Genomic DNA, 21,081 nt, shown 5'->3' with positions numbered 1-21,081 from the left:
TGGGAGGTCTGCTTCCTTGCGTTCGTTGGCAAAAGAGCCAGAGAAGGCCGCACGTTATGCGTCACGCGTTTATGCGTCACACGTTATGCGTCACACGAACAGGATGTTCCAAATTTTTTTCAAGCCACTCGGCGAGCAAGTCGCAAATTTATGCCCAGTGGCACACCCGTCGATCAAAATGTCGCTCCTAGTTCAGCCCTTTGTGTCGTTCTCGCAAGGATGTAGGTTCCAAAGCGCTGCGCGTTGATTCTCTACCCGAGGACACACGGCGGCCGCCGGTCGCTGTATGCTATGCTCGGGCACTGAAGAACGGTGACTCTAAGCTGACTGCGTTTCCACTAGCTCCTTCATGGCATGCATTTTCACGGTCGCGTCTAACAAAAAGCTTCGTCGGCGTTCCATACAGCCCCATGATTTTCTTTTTTTCTCTCTTTTTGAGCGGTGGCATTTTTTCTTAGAAAGGGGAGGAGGTAGTTTCACGGAAGCTTGGACTTGGTCGTCGCTCTCTACTCCTGAGAAAAACAGAACGTTTCTCCTCCAGGGCCGAGTTTAGAGCGCCTACTATTTAGCTGCAACCGAGTTGTTAGGCCAAACTTGTTCTTTGTATCTTACATATGTCATTGTGTTAAAACACAACTAGGTGGTCTATCCGCCTTCATTCGTATTTCGAGCGCTCATTACAATCGCGGCCGCTGTAATCGCAATGGTCTGTATATTATCGGCCTTCAATACCAGATTTCAAAATGCAACAATGCTTTAGCCAAACATGAATCCGGAGGTTGCGTTTTCAGCGCTGCGAAGGATGTAATGCCCAAAGCAGTTTCGTTGAATCAATTTTGATTTTCGCTGTAAAATTTTAAGTGTACCTGGTAGATGAAAAGCATTTTTTGTGTTCCATATTGTAACGAATAGTACACCAAAAACACTCCGGGACCAAGGAGCTACACAGCCGGTAGAGCGAGCACGAGCAGGAAGAAGATTTTCTTCGTCCTCTGCTTCTATCGCCTGAGTTCCCTTCGTCCTCCTCTTCTATCACCTGTGTCATTGCTCCCTCCCCTGCAGCATCGCCCCGATGCGGCCATCGTGCGCTAGAGTGACGAGCAGAAATCGAGCGTGCTAGGGTGAGGCACGAGGATCACAACATAGAACAGGGCACAGCGGTCAGCCTCAAGTTCAATCGGGTGGTCGGTCGTGGTACGGCTTCATACGAACGACGTGCACAACGTCGGTAAGCTTGCGTCTGTGGGATGAGCTGGCTTGGGTGGCGGGTTGAACTTCGTAGGTGACGTCGCTAATGCGGCGGAGGACACGGTATGGGCCGAAGTATCGACGGAGTAATTTTTCAGACAGCCCGCGGTGACGAACGGGCGTCCAAATCCACACATAGTCGCCTGGCTCGTAGGCAACGAAGCGCCGTCCCTGGTTGTAGCGGCCAGCGTCTAGTTGCTGTTGACGGTGTATGCGCTGCCTTGCCAGTTGCCGCGCTTCTTCCGCACGCTGCACAAAAGTGGCGATGTCGAGGTCAGGCTCACTCTCGCAGTGGGGGTCAACAGGCAGCATAGCATCCAGCGTGGTAGTAACTCGACGGCCGAAGACAAGCTGGAAGGGAGTGAGCCGCGTTGTCTCCTGCAGCGCCGTATTGTAAGCGAATGTAGCGTATGGCAGAATTTGGTCCCAGGTTTTATGCTCTATATCCACGTACATGGAAAGCATGTCGGCCAGAGTTCTGTTGAGCCGTTCCACCAAGCCATTGGTCTGCGGGTGGTACGCCGTCGCACGTCTATGGCTGGTGTGCGTCAGTTTCAGCACAGCCTGGGTTAGGCGGGCTGTGAAAGCTGCCCCACGGTCAGTAATAATGACCGCAGGGGCGCCATGACGCAGGACGATGCTGTGGACAAAAAACTCGGCTACTTCGGCAGCAGTTCCGCTCGCAAGCGACGTGGTCTCAGCATAACGTGTCAAGTAGTCCGTCGCAACAGCGATCCACCGTTTTCCAGTCGATGACTTCGGGAAGGGGCCAAGGAGATCCATTCCAACTTGTTGAAAAGGAAGCTTCGGTGGCGCTATTGGCTGAAGAAATCCGGCTGGTTTCATGGGCGGAGACTTCCGGCGTTGGCAGTCGCGGCAGGTTCGCACGTAGTTCTGCACTGATGGAAGTAATTTGGGCCAATAGTACTTCTCCCGAATCCTTGACAGCGTGCGACTGACTCCCAAGTGGCCGGCGGACGGCTCGTCGTGACAAGCGCTCAAGATGTCAGGTCGTAACTGGGTGGGCACCACGAGTAAAAATGTTTCGGTGGACTTTCCAAAGTTGCGCTTGTAGAGAACGCCATTTCGCATGGTGAAGGATTGCAGGCCACGACGAAAAACACGCGGAACCCGACCACTGTGACCTTCCAGGTGCTCGATGAGCGGCGCTAGCTCCGGGTCCGTTCGTTGAAGCTGAGCCACATGGGATGGGCTAAGAGCACAAATGAAATGGAGATCTTCGGTGATTTCTTGCGGAGCGTGGTCCACGGGCGCGCGTGATAAGCAATCCGCATCTTGGTGCTGCCGGCCCGACTTGTAAACGACAGTCACGTCGTACTCTTGCAAACGGAGGCTCCACCTAGCCAACCGGCCGGACGGATCTTTAAGGCTTGCCAGCCAGCATAACGAGTGATGGTCGCTGACAACACGGAAGGGTCGTCCGTACAGGTATGGACGAAACTTGCTGATGGCCCAGATCACCGCAAGGCATTCTTTCTCTGTCGTCAAATAGTCCGCCTCCGATCGCGAAAGTGTTCGGCTCGCGTAAGCGATAACGCGTTCCACGCCGTCCTGCCACTGGATAAGTACCGCGCCAAGGCCAACATTGCTGGCATCGGTGTGTATGTCGGTGGCGGCGTCTTCATTGAAATGGGCGAGTATCGGGGGGCTGTGTAGGCGGTTGCGGAGCTCCTGAAAAGCTTCTTCTTGGTCGCTTCCCCACAGAAAGGGTATTTCGTCTCTAGTCAGTGCTGTCAACGGGACAGCTATTCTGGAGAAATCGGGCACAAAGCGTCGGTAGTAAGAACAGAGGCCCAGAAAACGTCGAAGTGCCTTCTTGTCGGTTGGGCGCGGAAAACTGGAGACGGCAGCAGTCTTGTCGGGGTCCGGGAGAACGCCTTGTGCGCTGACAACATGGCCAAGGAAGCGAAGTTCCTTGAAACCAAAATGACATTTCTCGGGCTTGATCGTTAGTTGCGCGCATTTCAGGGCTCGAAGCACGATGCGCAGCCGGTCCAAGTGTTGATCGAAGGTAGGCGAGAAAATGACGACGTCGTTCAAGTACACCAAGCAAGACTGCCACTTCAGACCGGATAAAACGGTGTCCATCATACGCTGGAACGTGGCCGGCGCCGAGCAAAGACCAAACGGGAGCACCTTGAACTCGTATAAACCGCCTGGAGTCACGAAAGCCGTCTTCTCTCGGTCTCTCTGGTCCACCTCTATCTGCCAGTATCCGCTTTTGAGATCTAATGAGGAGAAGAACCTGGCGTCACGTAATCGGTCGAGGGCATCGTCAATCCTGGGAAGCGGATAAACGTCCTTTTTGGTCACGTTGTTTAGTTTCCGGTAATCAACACAGAATCTCAAGGTGCCGTCTTTCTTTTTGACGAGGACCACGGGCGACGCCCATGGGCTTGTTGACGGCTGAATAACATCGTCTGCAAGCATTTCATCGAATTGCATTTTAATGGCTTCGCGTTCCTTAGGAGAAACACGGTATGGGCGCTGGCATACAGGCGGCGTGGCCTCGTCTGTGATGATGCGATGCTTGGCGACAGGTGTACGACCGACCCTGGAGCTGGTGGCGAAGCAATCTGCAAAATCTGCTAGAAGAGCGGACAGAAGATTCTTCTGCTCAGGTGCCAAGTCCGGGTTGATTTTCACGGTCTGCAGGGCGTGGCATGGTGCAGCCTCGTCTTCAGGGCTGGCCCCGACGGCGCATAAATCAGGCAACACAGTAACTTCGTGAAGTAAGGCAACAGCCGTGTCCCTGGCGAGGTGCTGAACCTCGTTGGCGAAGTTCGTGGGTAGGACACTAGTACAACCGTTATGCAACTGGACGAGGCCTCGAGCGACGGCTATTCCCTTCGCGAGCAGCAGCGGGATGTGGCTATCCGCGACACCCTCGTAATCGTGGAACAAGTCATGTCTCACGAGAACCAGGATGCTAGACCGTGGTGGCACCATCACGTCATCGTCGACTATACGCAGAGCGTTGATTCCCGGATCTCTGTCGGTATGCGCCACGGCCTGTTTCGTCGAGAACGTGATCCGGGCTTCGTTCAGATCAATGACAGCGCCGTTCGTCTGCAGAAAGTCGAGGCCCAGGATCAAGTCCCTCGAACACTCGGACAGTACCACGAATTCACAGACGTACAGAAACCCACGGATGCCGACCCTTGCAGTACACTTGCCAGCAGGGGTAATCAGGTGACTCCCAGCAGTACGAATGCTCGGCCCAGACCATCGCGTCAAAACTTTCTTTAATTCTTGGGCGAGGGCACGGCTCATTACGGAGTAATCGGCACCGGTGCCGAGTAAGGCGGAGACGTCGACTCCATCAATTGTTACGTACAAATCGGAGGTAGCGTGTCGGATGCTGTCGCTACCTGCCCCCAGCGAAATGGCGTATCGGCGTGATGGTGGCGGAGGATCTTCACATTTCCCTACAGCAGCGGCCTTGCCTCCGGAGGCCGCCGGCATTAGTTTTCCCGGCGTGGGCTGGGCGAACGGCGTCCGGAATAGCTTTGCGCTCCGCGGGGACTTGGAGAACGGTAGCGCATTGGGGACGGTGATCGAGACCCGCGGCGACCGGATGTGACGAGATTCTGCCGCTCCAATAGGTGAGAGGCTATCTCAAGTGGCCTTTCGCCATTGCGAGGGCAGGGGTCGTCCGGGGCGAAACCCCGCAGGCCCACGCGGCGGTACGGGCACGTACTATAGAGGTGACCCGCCTCGCCACAATGATAACAGAGGGGCCGACGGTCTGGGGCCCGCCACACTTGACTCTTACGCGTCCGCTCGTAGGCTGGCAGAGCGGGGTCACGAGGGGGACCCGGTGGCCGCACTGATGGAGCCGCGGCATTGATGGTGTAGCCCGACGTCGGAGCTTGACGGAGTACAGACGCGTACGTGGGTCTTGCGTCAAGCTGGAGGGGTACCTCAGATGCTTGTTGTTGGGCTGCGAGGCGCACCTCGTCGCGGACGACGTCAGTCAGCGACGCGAAGGACGGCATGTTAGAAGGCGTCCGAAGGGCTTGGAGTTCCTCCCGGACGACGGAACGGATGAGTTCGCGTAAGTCGTCCGGGGCGCTTCCGAGATGCATAGAACAGGTGTCTGGCCCGAAGGCGTTGACGTCACGATTGTATTGGCGGGCTCGTTGCTGTAGAGTCTTCTCCATGGTGGCCGCCTCGCTGAGAAACTCGGCCACAGTGCGCGGTGGGCTGCGCACGAGTCCCGCGAATAGGTCCTGCTTGACACCACGCATTAAATGGCGAAGCTTCTTGTCTTCCGACATAGAGGGGTCCGCGCGCTTCAAAAGGCGGGTCATGTCCTCAAAGAACATGCGGACACTCTCGTTCGGGCGCTGGTTGCGCGAGTGTAGCGCAGCTTCAGCTCGCTCCCGGCGGTCCGCGTTTGGAAAAGTGGCGAGCAGGTTGCGGTAGAAGGCCTCCCAGGATGGAAACGAAGCCTCATGGTTTTCGAACCATGTCCGCGCCGACTCTTCGAGAGCGAAATACACGTTGTGGAGCTTCCGCTCATCGCTCCACCCGTTGTAACGGGCGACACGCTCGAATGTCTCGAGCCAGTCCTCGGCGTCCTCGAACACGTCGCCATGAAAAGACGGGGGTGTTCGTGGCTGCTGGCGCAGGATGTGAGCTGGGAGCCTACTCTCAGTTGACATGGCAGCTGGCTCCTCCGACGTCCGAGGCTGTGTCGTCCTGGTGGCTGCCGGAAGGGGTCCGAACTCTGGGGACTCTCCTCGCAGGCGGCGGCCGCGGCGCTGGTGGACCGGGGTGAGATCCGTGATCACAGGTGGGCTGCGCGGGTCTGGAAGCGTACCCAGCACCGCCTCCACCAGATTTGTAACAAATAGTACACCAAAAACACTCGGGGACCAAGGAGCTACACAGCCGGTAGAGCGAGCACGAGCAGGAAGAAGATTTTCTTCGTCCTCTGCTTCTATCGCCTGAGTTCCCTTCGTCCTCCTCTTCTATCACCTGTGTCAATATTCGATTAGTTCCGAGTGCCATCTTGAATTTGCAGAGTGCTACCAAGAAATCAGACACCCGAACATGTTTTGATGCAGTAATGTTTTATTTATATAATCATTCCCTTCGAGGTTACTGCGAAATCTTTTCCATTCAGTAAATGTGGAAGTTTGCTAAACCGCCTACTATCGGCGGGCAGAAGTGGCAAGAAGCAGAAGGAGCGAGACCTGGCGGAATACTGAAGCAAGTTTATTCTCAGGCCCGGGTGCAAGAACACGTATACAGGATGATCGTATGCCTGCGCTGGGGCACTTCACATGAGCGTCGGTGCCAGAGAGGGCGCTTCGTATAAACACAACACGTGCTGAGCGCACTCCTGAAAGATGGCATCGCGGCTCGGCACGCAAACCACGCACTTTCTGCGTCGCAGCTGGCGCACTTAACTTACGTCGTAGCGCTCTTCCCCCTTGGGGCGGATAACGCTGCACCAGTTTCTTGACAAGGGCCTAAAGGCCAAAGTTCCGGGACGGTGTTGTCCATAGGAGTGTTGTTTCCAGGTGCCGGGCTAGTGTTTATTTTGCGACCAGTGTTGTTTCCTGCATCACTGAAACTGCGTTTCTCCAGCTGCCACCTCATTAGCGACCATCCCTGAACCCTTTTTCTCTTTGCGATTCCTGGAAGCCACTTTGCGCCTTTACCGAAGTTTGTGCCTCTTTCTGCGAACGTAACGGAAAACGAACAGGTTCTAACTCGCCCGGGTGAGAATCTGGTAGCCTTGAAGTCACTTAGAGGGAGATCTTCCTTTATCTAGAGGCGTTCTTTGCTACTTTAAGAGCAGTTTTGCAAGGCGTGTATACAAATTGCGCTCCTGCACCTTCTTAAGGCCATCCTTGGTAGTAAGAGCTGCCCTATCTGTGAAGCCGTTTTATTGAGCATGGTAAGGTGTAGTACACAGACATATTAAGATGTTCGAAGCGAAAAATTTCGCAGACGCATCTGAAGTAAACTGACTCCCATTGCCCCTAACTATGATTCTCGGAAAGTCTAGTCAGCTGAATATCTCGCGGAGCCCTGTTATTTTTCGGATTCCGCAGTGGCATGTCGCATCGCGACTGTTTCTATCCACTTGGATTGAGAGTCAGCAGCAATCAAAATCATGGCGCCGCTTACCAGACTCGCGTAATCCAGATGTGCACGCGGCCAGTTCATTTGCATCAACGGCAAGTTTTAAGGCGTCTTTTCTGGTGGGATTGGCGTAGCTTCCGTGCAATCTGGGTTGTTTTTAGCAAGGCGTTCAATGTCACCTTAAAGTACGGGACACCAGACCACTGTGCGAAAGACTGCTTCCATGTCTGATGAGTCTCCGTCATGCGCCTCTTGCAGAAGAGCTAGGATTTAGCCTCTAGCTGCATAAGGCACGACGACCATTTTTTTCCCAGTTAACAAGTACCTCGCCTTCTCTAGTCATTTGGCGCAGAACCCGCGACAGAAGAGAGGTCTCATCAGAATTATGTATGGAGTGAACGTACTCTGGCGCTTAATCTGACGGTTCCTCTGGCATTTCTACAGGAATCCGACCTCGCGCGTTTGTGTTTTGGTTGTCTGCCCGGGCTTGCACTCGATCTGACTTGTCCTCGGTTCTAACTGTAAGCTTCCAGCAGCAAAAAAAACCAGCGCTCTATTCTGGCAGCAGCCAGTGCATTTGGACGGGCTTCTCGAAGCAGTCTGACCAGAGGCTTATGGCCTGTTACCAAAATAAACGTTCTGCCAAGCCAGTAATCCTGAAATTTTGTCACTCCATACACCAGTGCTAATGCTTCACGCTCTAATTGCGAATAATTTTTCTCGGACCGGGATAGTCTTCGCGAACGAAATGCGACTGGTCGGTCGACATTTCCCACTCAAATGTGAGATAACCGCCCCAATACTTTGTGATGCAGACTCGCATCCTAAACGCAAAGGCTAGGTGTGATCGAAGTGCGTCAGCAGTTTCGGCCACCGGAGCACTGTCCTGGACATTTCAGATGACTTGTGGTGTTCCAGACCCCATACCCATCGACTATCATTGCTTAAATCTCATGCAAAGAACAAGTGAATTCGCCATATTTGGAAAGAACTTATTGTATTTCAAAAGACCAAGTTAAGAACGTAGCTCGCTCAAATCTTCAGAACTTGGATCCTGAATGTCGGACGCCATGTTCTTCTCAAGTGGTTGCTGATCTTCACGTGACGTCAGCGCTAGAGCGGGCGCTTCGTATAAACACAAAACACCACGGCGCGCATTCAATAAGGATCCTATGACGGCTCGGCGCGCACACCATGCACATTCAGCGCTGTAACCGGTGCGCTCGCCTACTATTGAACCGTTCCCAAATTTCATAAATAAGAAATGCGATTAAATAATTGAAATTTTGATATCGCTTCCAGTCCGGTGTTAAATTCGGTAATAAGAAAGAAAACAAACAAAACAGGAACGCCTATTACAGGAAGTTAAAAGTAAGAGATGTTTCGGTTCCTTTGCTGGGAACCCTTGTTCAATGAACGCAAAGACCAAAGGACGAAGCATGAGTAGGTTACAGCACTCGCTGCAAACAGCTTGTGTGCGCTGGTAGAGTTTACTGTCGCAGCGATTTCTGTTTTTATTATTCTTTACATTTCCAGAGTAACCAGATATTGTCGAGACACATTTCATTTCATTTCATTTATTCTACCCTCAAGGCCCGAGGGCATTGAAGAGGGGAGTGGTTGTATACAGGGGTTTAATACAAGGCGTTGGATTTCTAATTATACAATGATAGCTAAGGCGGAACAAAAAAGCTGATGGTCGATGATGGAGGCTGTACTTTCGGGAAGGTGGTTCCAGTCCTTTGCTGTTCGTGGAAGGAAAGACTCAGCTGCGCATTTTGTTTTAAAGAAAGGAATGCCGATTTCATGCGCATGATCAACTCGTGATGAAACATATGATGAAGGAAGTATAAGATCGCGGTGCAGTCTGGGGTTATGATACATTATTTTATGCATTAGGCAAAGGCGAGCGTGCTTTCGACGGCTAGCAAGAGATGGTAACTGTAATGTATTCTTCATAGAGGTTACGCTAGCGGTACGGTTATAGTTCTGAAGGGTGAAACGTGCCGAGTTATTCTGAATTAATTCGAGGGAACTGATCAAGTTTTCCGTGAAGGGATCCCAAATGGACGCAGCATATTCCAACTTACTACGAACGACAGATTTATAGAGGAGAAGTTTCAAGGAAGTGGGGGCAGAGAGAAAGTTACGGCGAAGGTAGCCGAGGGCACGGTTGGCGTTGTTAATCATTGAATTGATGTGAAAAGACCAAGTTAGATCACTTGCTATGTGAACGCCTAAATAGCGGTATGAAGACACTTGTTCTAGTTCGATGTTATCTAGATGATAAGAGGTGGGGTGTATATGTTCATGTTTCTTGTTTAAATTCACTCTTTTTTACCAGCGCATGTTCTCTTGCGCAAATATAAAGGAGGAAATTGCCACAGGACGCGAACTGGATGAGATATTTGCTTCACTTCATTCAGAAAGGTAACTAGGGCGCAATTTGATTTTTAAGCCTCCGCTTTTGAAACCACATGTTTTTTTTAGTTTTTAGCATAAAGCTTTTCTGGCCAAAGGCCGCTTTTACTTGCTTACGGGACGCATAAAATACAGCCGTCAACAAAACTCAATAGAGAAATTCAATTTCAATTTTCAATATTTCAAACTCTTTATTACTGTCATTTCTTCAGCACAATACATAACATTCCTGTCTGGATCCTTAGCCAAAGGCTAGTTATGGATCCATGCATTAAAAGCAAAGAGATTATCAAAGACAAATATTTCCCACTGTATGTCAAAATAATAATGATATAAATGGTGGATAAATACAAAGCGTACAAGCAAATTAGTTCAAATTACAGAAATATAGAAGGGCTAATGACTGCACCATAAAATAAAAGACATACAAATGCTGAAAAAAAAGAAAAATAAATGCAAAGCCAACCCTCGAGTAATGACAAATTAATATAACTTAGAAAATGTGCGAGGGCTCATGACAAAAGACAAATATATGAGAGCAAGAGCAGAATTAACTAAAGAAAATAAACGAAGTTGCCTTAAAAGTGATTATTTGAAGTTAAATTTGAATAAGAAACCCAACATCATAAATACGAAAAATAATAAGAGATAAGGACTAAGATATTTACATTGTAAGTAGGCAATTATTTGTGACAGCAAAAAAGGCATTTTATTTCGAATTTTTTACTTTTTTACTGTATTACTGCATATACGTGAATTTACACGCTGTATTTACTTTCTAATTAACCCCATAACCTTCATGGCTGTCTCGCAGCACGCAAGTGCGGTGGAGACGAACAGCATCTGCAGCCATACACATCAATATCATGGGCTACTCTCAGCAATCCACTGAGCAATCATATAGCTTTCAACTGCCATGCATATTCCAAAGCTGTAACATTGAGAGGAAGGGAGCTCAATAGATCACAGATGAAGCGCGAGATAATGATATCCTAGTGGAAATGAAAATGAATAAATGTCATGAGCCGACCCCATAATGTGGTGTAATAATGATGATTTCCACCATTTATACGGGTGATTTCAGAGAAGCAAAGCCCTAATTCTGGACCCTTTTCGCCTTTTTCTAAGCCATTAGGGCTAGTAAATGCAAAGCATCTGACGGAGTGCCGGCGGTATTCATTGGTTGACCTAAAGCAGTCACAAACATTATCAGGGAAGTGTAGTTTTGAAAAATGAAAAATCATAGCTTGAACACAATGAATAGTGAGCAGAAACGACACGGACAGTCAAGCTGATATTGAAAGAAGCTCAGAGTCAGAAGCGCGCGTGGTGGGAATTAGGAGCCCGGTAATATTACTAGAAAATATATACCAGCGCAAGGCGAACAAATTGTCCATTACATTTTCTTGACAGATGACATGTAACGAAAGCACTGTTCGGCATAAATTGCCTGCATTACACAAAGTAGCTTCCCGTTCTCTGCGGGATGTTAACTCCTGGCTGTTAATATTTTTGAATTTCTCGATTTCTTTAAACGCTGTAATATTTTAAAAGCATGTATGCCCTGTTTAAAGTTTCAGTTCAAACTTTTCCTTCATCGATTGGCGACAATATTGCACACGTTTTCTACATTGATGTAGCGAAATTAAAGCCCCACAGTTATCCTCACCGTCTACATAAAATTTTTTTGCTGCTTAGAATTTCTGCCACCACGTTTTAGTACTTATTCGTAAAACTCCTTTATGTGTTCTGTGCTATGAGAAATCGAGGCAGAATTTACTTGCCTAAAATTTCAGGCTGAAAGGTGTGATCATTTGTGAGCTGAAAAATTGTTTCTTCGTGAAGCCTCGACGAATGAACCCTCCACCTTCCAGAAGTGCCATTCACCACGAACCCACCAGCTTCCATCCCATGGACTCCACTAGCCAGAATCTAGCGGGGTTAGTCAGCTGCACTTCAAAAGCGCCAATCACCAGCAACATCCTCAGCTCACCGCCCTCGCTCGCAACTGCCCACTCACTCTCGCCACCCTCTGCCCATCTGTCCACCTCATCTCAGCCCGCCCTCACCCTCCAGAAGCGCGATAGACGTCCGGCCCAGGTCACCCACTAGAAACATTTTGTCAAGTGCGTGAAGTCTGGTGCTGGAGTAAAAGTATTCCTTTGAAAAAAAATTGCACTAGTCGTAGGGTGTACATCGAGCTGCAATGGGAGTTTTTTTGCATCCCGCCACGTAATCGCCATGTCGGTTTTATCAGTAAACGCCAGCAGCATGACTAAAATAAAACTGAAATCGTCAGACACATTATACCGCCTACCTAGCTCTTCAAAGCATCATGTGCGCAAAATGTTTTCAAGCTCTCAGGTTCAGTAATGTGCACCAATAAGATTATTTTGCTGTGACCTATCACTCAGGAAATATCAGGTAGCATTTTGTGGCAAGAGCAGCAGAACTAACGACAGTACGGATCATATCGTTTCAGCGACATTTCACTTTAAATACCATGAGCCTCACTGACGCAGAAGCTCCTTTGTTTGTGCATCATCTGCCGTCAGTTTCAAGGCGGCAAAGAAAAGCATTGACTTGGCTAAAACGAGCCTGTATCTGTTACTTCTGTCGGATCAAAGGGCACGTCACCCTCGAAAGAGTTTTCAGTCAGTATATTTTATCACACATAGAATCCGTAAAAACTGAAACATTTAGACGGCTTAATGGCAATGATAGATCTTCGTGGCATTTGTGATATGCCGCGCAGCTGCGGGGAAGCAGCATAGACGCCCTATGCTTAACGGTTCATGATATATACCACGTGTTCGCAAAAGAAGTCAACGTTTATTCTTTTTTATTTCCTGTAGCCTCCGGGTGCCATTCCCGGTTTCCCTGCACATGCTCTTTTGATACTGGCTTGTCGTATCACAAATTGTTCGCTCAAGTTGCTTTTTCTCATTTTAAGATACGCGAGATTCAAATCGTTCGATTTACAGGGTTTTCAGTCACTTTATCTGATGACACGTATGTTCCCTTTCACATTTTGCAAGGCGAAGGATTATGATTATCGCTCCGCACTTGGGCAAATATAATTCGTATTCAAAGGCTATCATATGTACCTATGTATGTTCATTAGTTTTAGTTTAATAGTCAGCAGTATACAGCTCTGAAGTCTCCAACTGCCTATTGTTACGTACGATAGTGGGGTAAATCAAACCAGTATCAAGCCCGACCTATCAGAATACCCTAAACCACACGACACGTTTGCATCTAGGCTTTGTAATAGCACTAACCACCTACATTTCTAGCCCACACGTAGGCGGAACCTGGAGGCAGCTATAATTAACGCCGAATCCGTAGTGTCCACTTTGACCCGTCCAAAATATGTCACTGTACAGGAGCCCTAGGCGTGCAGAGGCAACGCATAAGTGTATTACTCAAAAAGTACAGCATTATTTTAACGGGAAAGAAAAATGAACGCAAACAAAGCGAAAACAAATGCGAAAGTAATGTGCTAAATCTGAGAACCGGCCGCTGGAAATAAAAGCAGCATAATTGACGAAACGCAGTAGAAAGGCGACAAGATAGCGCTGACCAACAATTAAATATTTATTGGCTGACCAGCCATTATAAATGGTCCCATGGAGGCTACAATCGGAAAAACAATCCACATATGCCATGCGCCCGAAACCAAATGCTTACACATAACTCGCACCTGGCAACGTTCACAGTCATGGTAACAGCTATCCTTTTTCGACAGCACCACAAAGGGTGTGCTTATATATTTTCGGTGAAGCTTTGCTGTCATAAGTGCTACAGTTACTTCACTTGTAGGTGAATCTGAGCTTCTGCCTTTCACGATGCACTGTTTGCACTAGTATGCATACTCGTCGGCGGTCAAGGCCTCGAAGGCTCTGCTCCGCTTCTCAAGAACTTCTCTCCTCCAGGATACGTTGTGACTTTACCGAGCGCTGTGACTTTGCATAGTGACTTCAACTTCCTGCTACTCTTTTTTTCTACTTCCTCTTTTTATCCCCTCACTCCTTTCCCCCGTACAGGGTTACAAACCAGTTATTCTTCCTGCTAACCTCTTCGCCTTTCCTCCTCCTCCTCCTGGTATAGCGAGAGCAGAGATAGTTGTCGACTATCACAAAGTGAACAAAGAAGGAAAAAGCCTCAGGGTGCTAAGAAACGTTTCGACAAGAGAACTTGTCTTCGTCTGAGCAGTGTTCTTCAATGGCAAGGATAAAACAAAGCCTCCACTCTGATGTGGAAGGCTCGGCGCGGGTCAGGAAGTTATGAAGAGGGAAGGGTGCTAGGAAAGAGTGAATCTTGGCACAGGCATGACGCTGCTAAGGCGGATAAACCAGTTGACCTGCAAAGGTGTGAAAAGAAAGACAAGCTCAGCAGAGTGGAATCCGGAGATTTGGAGCTTGGAAACATAGCGAACGTGGGCTTGAAAGGATGTGTATTCAGTTGCGGCATGTAGTTTTGGTATGACTGGCTGCGTTGACCTAAAAAACTCACATAAAGAAATTAAGCAGCATGGCAGTACGAAACACCGAGAGGCAAAAAAAACAAAAGATTTTGAAGAAAAAAAAATGGGGCGAGTTGAGAGAAAGCAGGGAGGGGGGGGGGGGTAGGAAGTTAAAGCCAAGGGTTCCTCAGAAATGATAGCAGGAAGTGCAGGGCATAAGTTCAAAGTAAAATGATAAATATTCACGCTATCAACATTCAGGTAATAGAGAAATGCGCAGAACATAACCGGTCCTTATATATAGCCTTCATTAATCACAAGAAAGCATTTGGCTCGCTGGAAACCTCAGCAGTCAGGCAGGCATTGCGGCATCTCTACTGACTGTAAGGTTTAAAATTTGCGGGATAGGAATGCCGCTATGTATTTCCTGTCACTTGCAGATTTGAAGCCGGACTGAATAATGGACAGTTCAAGTTCATCAAAGTCGATTAAATTATTCCGACACCACTTTCTGTACGTTGCTTGCTGAATCAGTAGATTACCATTTTGTCTAGCGTTCACGATATATGCCCTCATTCAGGAACCGATATTCTCATTTCGTTAGCGGTTTTAAATTGGAGGTATCGTTTGTTCTCATTACGGAGAATTTTCATTCTGTCCAACTTTTGTGAGTGGCTTCAGTTCTGTGAAAGAGCAAGTCAAAGGACTGCAACCAACAAGAATGTCCAGAGATGCTAAATAATTTTTTTCTGCAAATATGTTTTTTTTTTTCCCGCAGCGCATTTGAGAAAAATCTGAACCGTGGAATTGTTTTCCGCTGGCCTCAAGTCGCACATTCGCGCCTTATTTTTACTCACAGAGCTTGTTCCTGGCGGCACGAGATATTTACACCAGAAATGCCTGGCTGCCGAAAACATGGTGCAATCAACTCTATGACGTAATGAGAAGTGATGCGGATTGTTTAGGTAAGGTTGTTCTGTATTCATGTCGTGATTTCGTGACACTGGGCAGCGGAGTGGTAAGAGCACAGATGTTGCTTCTACTGAAATCACACCTTTTGTAAGCTTAAAAAATAAAACGAATAAATACAAATGTCGGCATCTGCGGCAGATTACTCCTGTGAAGAGTTGAATGCCGACGCAGTTTGTTTAGTAGAGATCCCAGAAGCTAAGCTACAAAAACAACGATGACAAAATCATTTTAAGTGCAGTGTAACTGGTTTGAATGTAGCGGAAGGATAATTCTTTAAGTGCAGTAGTCTCAACTATACATACGTATTTTGATGCCGGACAAGTATGAAGACACCGCGAAAGCTGCATAAAACCAGCTTTTACTGTGAAGAGAGGAAATGTCGAAATGTCTCTGAGAAAAAATGTCTGTCATAAGCGCGTGCACCGGACCAATTCATTAAGATGGTGTTCACCAAGTGGGTGAAGATTGTCTGCTAAATTGTTCTCATACCTTTCGTCGAGATGAAAGGATAGGGTGCTTCCCAGATGCAAAGTTTTTTTGCCATATTTAGATAATTTCTTTGTTCTAGGCGCATATTATTTAGTAGAAGTGTTATCCCATTTAGCTGTTTGTGTGGTTTTCATGTGAACTGCTCTATTGAATTCAAACAATGAGTGTACACATCGGCAAAAGGCTTTTATTTTCCCTTGTTGTCAGTTCCTTTGAAGCAGGCTTCAGTCCTTCCGTCTTTTACGCACTGTCCATCATGGCACTTTCCGAGCCAGCATTTGTACTGGAGCTGGGGTGTCAAACGTTTTGCAGCATCTTCAGTCATACTCTAAACAGAAAAATTAAAGTTCATTGTATGATAAAGCATTGACAGTGACGAATGGCACTACATGTGATGTGTAGTGCTCATAAAGTAGAGAGTGCCTCAAAAGTTGCAGGGCTTCGGAGGTCTGTGCTTCAGCAGCATATTCTAGCAATTAAGGCGCCTCTAAAGCTAGCAGGGTTCTCGGAGGTGAGAATATTTCTTGTCCAGCGAGCCACAAAGATTTTGCACTTCGCGGCTGCTGTAACTGCCCCACAACCCGACAGAAAAGTAGACCATGTGACCTGAAGTCTTTTGTCGAGCCCTGGATTATTCTTGTTTCGTTGAAGATAAACATGGGGGTTCTTTTCATCCTTTTGGAATATCAGGATATTTCTACTCATTAATTTTTCATACAACCCTTTCAGATACGCATTATGCTCTGCCATCGAGAAGAACCTAAAACAACCTGTCTTATGAGCAACGAATGAAATGCGAACAGGAGAACTTAAATGCGAATAAAAAACACAGATATATTACCTCAGGTTTAGTACTAGCAATGCAGACAAACACTTCCAAAGGGCAGTATTCGCGCCTTCGAAACGACATCAACCTGTGCAAGAATTTCGCTTCCCCCAGCTAAGAACTGATCATTTTACTATACGTGTTTCAATTCTTTGCTTCGCTTTTCATTTGTTGCTGATAGTACATAGGTAATGCCATTACTACACAAAAACAACATCGACACCTAAAGAAACTTTTGGAGTTCAGACAAGCCGTACACTTCCGTAACACCCATTTCTGCCACATTTCTTATTTTTTGTCATCCGAAGCTGCTTCCGCAACGTAAACTGTACGATAGTGTGTTTAGTAAAACATTGCGCTGAGTCAGAGAGGAAAGAAATGGCAGCACCAGGCAGCACTTCCTGCTGCACAGTAAAACTTAGCGACGTCCATATACTGAAATGTGGTTATTTTTCTGGCCGCAATCTTTTGCCCGGCCATTATGCCTAGCAGAAATTTCATATGCAGTCGGCATTATTTTCTTCGTGCAAGTAGCGCTGCACTGAACAAAAAGATTGGCGGTGGTTTAGCACTGGTTAAACATGGAGTGACGCAATAGCTACAGCTGGCTGAGTGGAACTTGGTCATGTGACCAACCACGTGACGAACCACGTGATCGGCCACGGCGCCGCGCCGCCGGCAGCTGCTCCGCACCACGTGACCAACCGCGTGACAGCGTGGCGGCGCAGCCACAGGGTGGCGCGCCGCCACGCTGAAGGCTCGAGTTGCTACCGTAATGTAGCTGTCGCTACAAAATATCAAACGCGTGCACAACTGCTGACGCCATGCTGCAGAGGATTAAACTGGTATTTTTTCTCAATAAATGTCGTTCTTACATTATAGAGATAGGAAGCATTTGTCTTCCTTTCTGAACTGTCATTGAGAGGATAATAGCAGAGCAATAATGTGGCGCTAATGAATTCATGTTTTCTCACTCTCAGAACCGTTGATACTCTTCATCTAGTATGGTTCTCAAGACAGCATATTAGGTGCAGCAAAATTCCGCGCACATTCAGGAGACCGCTGCGGAAGCAATCTCGCCAATGCTCGCCGCACAGATTTCTGGAACAGTGGAGAAAGAACCCCGTAGAGCGCCTAACCTTGTGTGTGCTGCTGCATTCTCAGTCGGTTCGTGGGCGCGGCACCAAAGAAAACATGTCCGCGCGCGGCATCGAAAAATCGAGAAGGTTGGAGTGAATGGTACTCATTGGCGACGGAGAAGGCGTATTCTTGAGAGTGCCAATTGATGCCCTCTCCACTTCACTTGCGCGTCGGCGGTGGCGCTTCGGAAGAACTCGAACTTTCTGGAGAGCGGTCTTCATGAATGACCAATGGGGCCCCCGGTGCGAAATTGAGAACGAAGTTGTGCAGTCCTTACTGTATGTGCGCACCTGCCTTGGCATGCAGTACGACGCTACGCGCGCCTATATATGAGGGATGTTGACCTCTATCTGTCAGTCCGTGCCGCCGTTTAAGCTTCGGACAAGGGCACCCGCTCGAATCCCGGGTTAACACCACTCGCCCAACTTCGGGACTGCCCCATCGGATTCTCCGGTCGTCGCGCTGTCGCTGTGCCCGGAGAATAAATATCGTTCTTTTGTTTGTTTGCCTCTCTCTTGTATTAATGCCCTTCAGGTGCAAAGCTTTTACTTGTATTGATTGTAGTCTCTTTGGAGTGTTACTTTATATGTATTGCATTTTATTGTAAATCACTTTATATGGGCTCCTACGAGTGATTACGAAATCCTCACAAATGACCACACAAATGGCACACAAGTGACCACACTCTTGTCATTTGGTAGCTGCTCACCAGCTGAGCTTCCCACGCTTAGTCGAGGTCATGTCCTTTGAGACCGAGGTCCCCTCACGCTCTAAGGGTGTCGGGAGTGCACGTCATAAGTGCAAGAAGAGGTGACACTAGGCAATAACAGAAAACTAGTGGTTTTTTTTTTTACGAATGGAAGCTAAAGCGAGTAGATTTTTGGTCACCTCATACTGAATAATTGTTCCAGGTTTGCTATGACGAAAGAGAAATGATGAAGCTCAGCAATCGTGCCTACCGCATGTGTCAGCCCTACCCAGTAATACTTTGGGCATATCGACTTTACGCATTGCTTTTAATTGCATTTGGATAATCTGTTTCCGTTGGAATGGTCCTTAAAACATGTTTTCTACACGAAGCTCGTTCTGTCCCAATTTAAACTGATTCCAAATTACCAGCATAAGGCCTCCAAGCCGGGGGTCCCTAGGAGGAGTGACGCCGTTCAGTGTTATTTTGCATAGAGAGCTAAAGCCTAAATGGTTTACGGAATGCTTCCAGTTGCTTGCCGTTCACAGTAGATTCTCTGGAAACATGACACCGCATTGTATTAAGCATTGTATTACCAGTGATATTTCCAAAAGAGGAGGATCTTAAAAAGCAGCCTGTTCCGAGCCGTTTTGCTACAACCTCTTTTACGACTTACTTTTGGCTGGCGAGGTCTATAACGAGAGGATACCTCTTCCCTGTACTGTTCGTGCAGCGACTCCTCCTGAACGCCGGAATAGCTGCGCAAAACCCATCGTGCCGCATGAGGTCTTGACTTGAGCGCTTTCTTTGCGGCTGATTCCAAAAATTTTCTGCTTCTGTTTATCAGTTTTCTTGATAAGCGTATGAGAATTCTGTGGAGTCTTTGAAAAAGGAATGTGCCACTGGAAAGTGGCGCTCGCGTTTTGTTCGTATAAAGTTCATGAAGGAGGAAGAGCGCGGTAACAAGGTTAATTTTGAAAGTTTTGTAGAAAATGGCCTTCTGTATAGCAGAATATTTCGCACACGGGCATTCTTTCCCATGTTCAATGTACGCCTGTAGAGACCTGCCTCTTAACACCACTCCCACAACCACTCACGCGTTAACTGCTATTACATGGAGTAAAAATTAAACACTAGTAAAAGTTACCTTTATGAAATTAGTTGCACTGTTTTGTATCTAAGTTTTCGCTTCTTGTTTGTTTAAAGGCAGCACAGAATAAAATATTAGTCAAATTCGGCTGAAAGTTAAGCGACACGACAGCGATATTGATATGCTGAGGTACGTACATTTAGATGCACCCTTCGTTGTTATATTTTATATCTTTGTCGAGAATCGCATCATAGCACTCACACTAAAGTTTTCAAGGCTGCCTGCAGCGCCGCTACCACGGACGCAAGCAGAAGCATGACTGTCGTGACACCATCACCTTGAGCTATTAGATTTTGTGCTATTCACGACTTCAGTGAGCCCACTTGCATTCTGAACTGGACAGTAAGTGCTTGTTCTTGGCCTCTGAGAAACCTATCGATCGGAACATCGCTACTAAAACCCTGAATACAAAAGTGTTTAGCCTCAGTCAAAATTAAGTCGCCGTGGTCTCTGTTCACGCCTGTGACTTAGCGCTCAGCAGCAGCAAGCCACAGGCATATTAGCTGGATCGAACATACATCGCCTTTATTTAAAGGCAAAGTTTGCTCCGATAGAAATGTGGAGTCATGTTGCCGAGCACTAGCATGCAAGAACATTGACATTGGTTGCTGAAAAAAATGAAAGCGCGAGAAGGTTCTCTACAGCAGTGCTATTTCTAGAGAACAGCTTTGGCTCCTTGGCTGCAAAACGATTTCCTTTCCAGCACAGCGCAAGCTGGCATTATAGTGCTACACCATTTCCAGAAAGCATCGAATGCACAGTGGCACTTCTCGCAGAGTATTGATGAAATGCATAGTCCGACAAATAGGCTAACACAGTTCACTGCGCGAAGAATGCATGAGGATAACATGCGATGTGAAATTACAGCTTGTCAAGATATCCAGTGTCCTTTACATATGCCAGTAAAAATTTCATTACATCTCAGTTGCCGAGGGTAGGCTAAGAGGCCTGAAACACTGTCGGTTGCTAGAGGCACTGGGGAGACCTACTCCATGTAGCATTTGCAGGGCACTCAAGCAGGATGTGTCCCACAGTTTCGATCGAGCCGCAGTTGTCACAAAGCGGACTGTTCATTCAACCGAAACGGTATCGCAAGCCGTTTGTAAATGTATCTTTCAGGCGTAGTTGGCGTTGAAGTGTTTCCGGATGGCCAGGAACTCTGGGTGAGAGTCTTTATCTCAGATGTGGGTCGACTGAGTTAAGAAACTGATAGTGATGTGTCGGCAAGCTCCAGAGCCGATACATTGTTTGCAATCCATTCTTTTAGGTATTTGGAATGCACCAGATTTCGTGAAGAAAATCATAATGTATGTAAGATGTTAATTGCCATTACGGGCCGCTTCATCTGCTTGTTCATTGGCCAGAATGCCACCGTGAGCTGGTATCCACTGAATTGTTATGCAGTGGCCAGCAACAATAGCCAAATTATATAGATACCGGATGTCATGGCGAAATGGGCTTATGATTGCTTTTCTTCAGAATTTGGACAGGATATGCAGAGATGCTTTGGAGTCCGTAAAGGTAATTCATCGGCCCGGGGTTCGGCGCAGGATATAGAGAAC

At 47.7% G+C, this 21,081-nt stretch overlaps 1 protein-coding gene across 3 annotated transcripts in view; it reads right to left on the bottom strand.

The window, feature by feature from the left end:
• Positions 1–15,897: 15,897 nt before the first annotated feature.
• The window catches only part of LOC144121539 (uncharacterized), a 45,014-nt gene continuing 39,830 nt past the window's right edge, over positions 15,898–21,081 (bottom strand). For 2 of the 3 annotated variants that reach the window (XM_077654801.1, XM_077654803.1), the window contains exon 6: positions 15,898–16,043. In XM_077654801.1, coding sequence (XP_077510927.1) covers positions 16,037–16,043 — 7 coding nt within the window. In that variant the 3' untranslated portion in view covers positions 15,898–16,036. The remainder of the gene's footprint in view (positions 16,044–21,081) is intronic. The other variant, XR_013312630.1, reaches the window with a different exon arrangement.

This window comes from Amblyomma americanum, chromosome 2, assembly GCF_052857255.1.
Source record: "Amblyomma americanum isolate KBUSLIRL-KWMA chromosome 2, ASM5285725v1, whole genome shotgun sequence".
NCBI lineage: Eukaryota > Metazoa > Arthropoda > Arachnida > Ixodida > Ixodidae > Amblyomma > Amblyomma americanum.
Note: the sequence above shows the minus strand (reverse complement) of the source record. Positions and strands in the feature narration are given on the sequence as shown.